A 1856-nucleotide genomic window follows, 5' to 3' on the forward strand; every position below is an offset into this window, starting at 1 on the left:
AGTATGCCATCACCCAAAAATTCACAGCATGTATTATTAAAGTTTCTAGTTTCATTGTTAAATAAGTTGTAAACAACAGATTCACAGGTATTTTTGTTTAAACGAGGCAACCAGAGAGGGAAGTGAGCCAACAGTAAAGCGAAGAAGTTTTTCTCTCGTTGCTCACTCTTTTGGGAACTCCCTAAAGTTCAAGCACTTTGGGATGACTAAGATATAGAAGTCAATATCCGAAACTGCCAAATTTTCAATGGTATTTTCTTCCTCCTTATAATTCCCTCTAGTGCCAGGGCTGTCAATGAAACAGCAACGAGTGGGCAAACCAGAGAATCAGGTCCCAAGACAGCCCGATGCTCTGCCTCGGTTGTTCAGTGTGCTCCCATTGCAGAGGTAATTTTCTGCTGCAGATTCCTTGTATGTCAAACGTAGATGAGAATAAACAGCTTGTTTTAAGAAGTTTCATTGTGGGAAGGAAGAATCTGCTTTCTTCCCCTCACAAATGGCCTTGCAAGAGTCCACTGAGTCCACCAAGCCCAGTTCTAAGAAGTGTATGAATCCGAATCCCTCCCCCCCACCCCCAAACAAAACACTAACGTACTATCTGAAACTTGCAATACTTTTCCTTTTCCTTAAATAAATATAGAGGACCGGAAGAAAGGTTTGTGAGGCGGGCAAACAAGGAGGTCTTCGCTAGCAATCCGAGGGTGGAACTAGAAGAGCAAGTTACTCCGCAAACACGCAGGGAACACTAGGCGAGATCAGGAGCAGCAGGTGGGGGTGGGGCGGTGCTCCCAAGTCTCACCTGGATCATGGCGAGGCTTTGCCTTTCTTAGCACCCCCCGCTGCTGGCCCAGAGCCGGGGGCATCGAAAGCGCTTAAGAAACGCTTACTGACCGAAGGAGGTCCAGCTAAAGCCCGGGGGGAAGGAGAGGGCGCGAGCTAAAACCCAGGAGTGGGGGGAAGCGAAGGCAGGAAGTCGTCCTGCACCCCCAAGAGGGCAAGTGAAGCGCGTGAGCTGGCAGGGCGGTGCAGGAGAGGCAGGACAGCTGGGGGGCCCCCTCGCGCCCCACCCCCCGCCTCACCTGTCCAGGGTCTCCACGCTGGGCTGCCGCGAGCCCACGGCCAGGGCGCCCACGGGCCGCGGAGGCCTCCGGCCGGTTCCGAAGCCGCCCAGGCCCCCGCCGCCGTCCGCGCCCGGCGCCCCCGAGTCCATGGCGGCGCCTCGAAGCTGGGGGGCGGCCGGCTCGGGCCTCGCCAACCGGAGCTGCGAGGGGGCTGCGCGGGAGTGGAGGGGGAGGAGGAGGGGGCGGGCGGGGGGCTCGCCAGGCGCGGCCTGGGGCCGCCGCCCTCGCTCTGCGGTCCGCCTAGGACGGCTTCAGGCAGCCCCTTCCAGAGGCTCTCCTGCCGCCAGCCGAGCCGCCGCCGCCGCCGCCATTAGCAGTCACCTGGCGACTCCTTGCTACCCACAAAGCCCCGCGCCTGGCCCCCGCAGGGGTGGCTACTCCCCGGGCCGGGAGGGGAGGGGAGAAGAGAGGAGGGGAGGGGAGGAGCTGGCGCCCGCGGGACTTCCCCGGTTCCCGCCTCTCGGTAAGATGCTCCTTCCCCACCTAGGACTCGCTGCATTTCCCCGTGCACTGGCCACACCTAGGGGAGCCCACCTTGGCCGTCTCCGTCCTCCCGCCTAGGGGCTGCTTCTTGGGACACCTGAAGTCCGTGGATAGATTTCAGTCCAAGAACTTGGATGGGAAAAAAAATGACTTTACTTTCAGTAATCTTTGGGTTCCTTTGTAATCCTATGCATTTTACTTTATGTATTTAAAAATATGATTCTGCCCACGGGGTCCAGGACACACAAAAAA

At 57.7% G+C, this 1856-nt stretch overlaps 1 protein-coding gene across 5 annotated transcripts in view; it reads right to left on the bottom strand.

Moving 5' to 3' along the window:
• The window catches only part of MTMR1 (myotubularin related protein 1), a 57851-nt gene extending 56405 nt beyond the window's left edge, over nt 1–1446 (bottom strand). For all 5 annotated transcript variants that reach the window (XM_020975053.2, XM_020975050.2, XM_020975049.2 and 2 more), the window contains exon 1: nt 1080–1446. In XM_020975053.2, the coding sequence (XP_020830712.1) occupies nt 1080–1210 (131 nt within the window). In that variant the 5' untranslated portion in view covers nt 1211–1446. The remainder of the gene's footprint in view (nt 1–1079) is intronic.
• Nucleotides 1447–1856: the final 410 nt, after the last annotated feature.

This window comes from Phascolarctos cinereus, unplaced genomic scaffold, assembly GCF_003287225.1.
Source record: "Phascolarctos cinereus isolate Bilbo 61053 unplaced genomic scaffold, phaCin_HiC Scaffold_8;HRSCAF=390, whole genome shotgun sequence".
Taxonomy (NCBI): Eukaryota; Metazoa; Chordata; class Mammalia; order Diprotodontia; family Phascolarctidae; genus Phascolarctos; species Phascolarctos cinereus.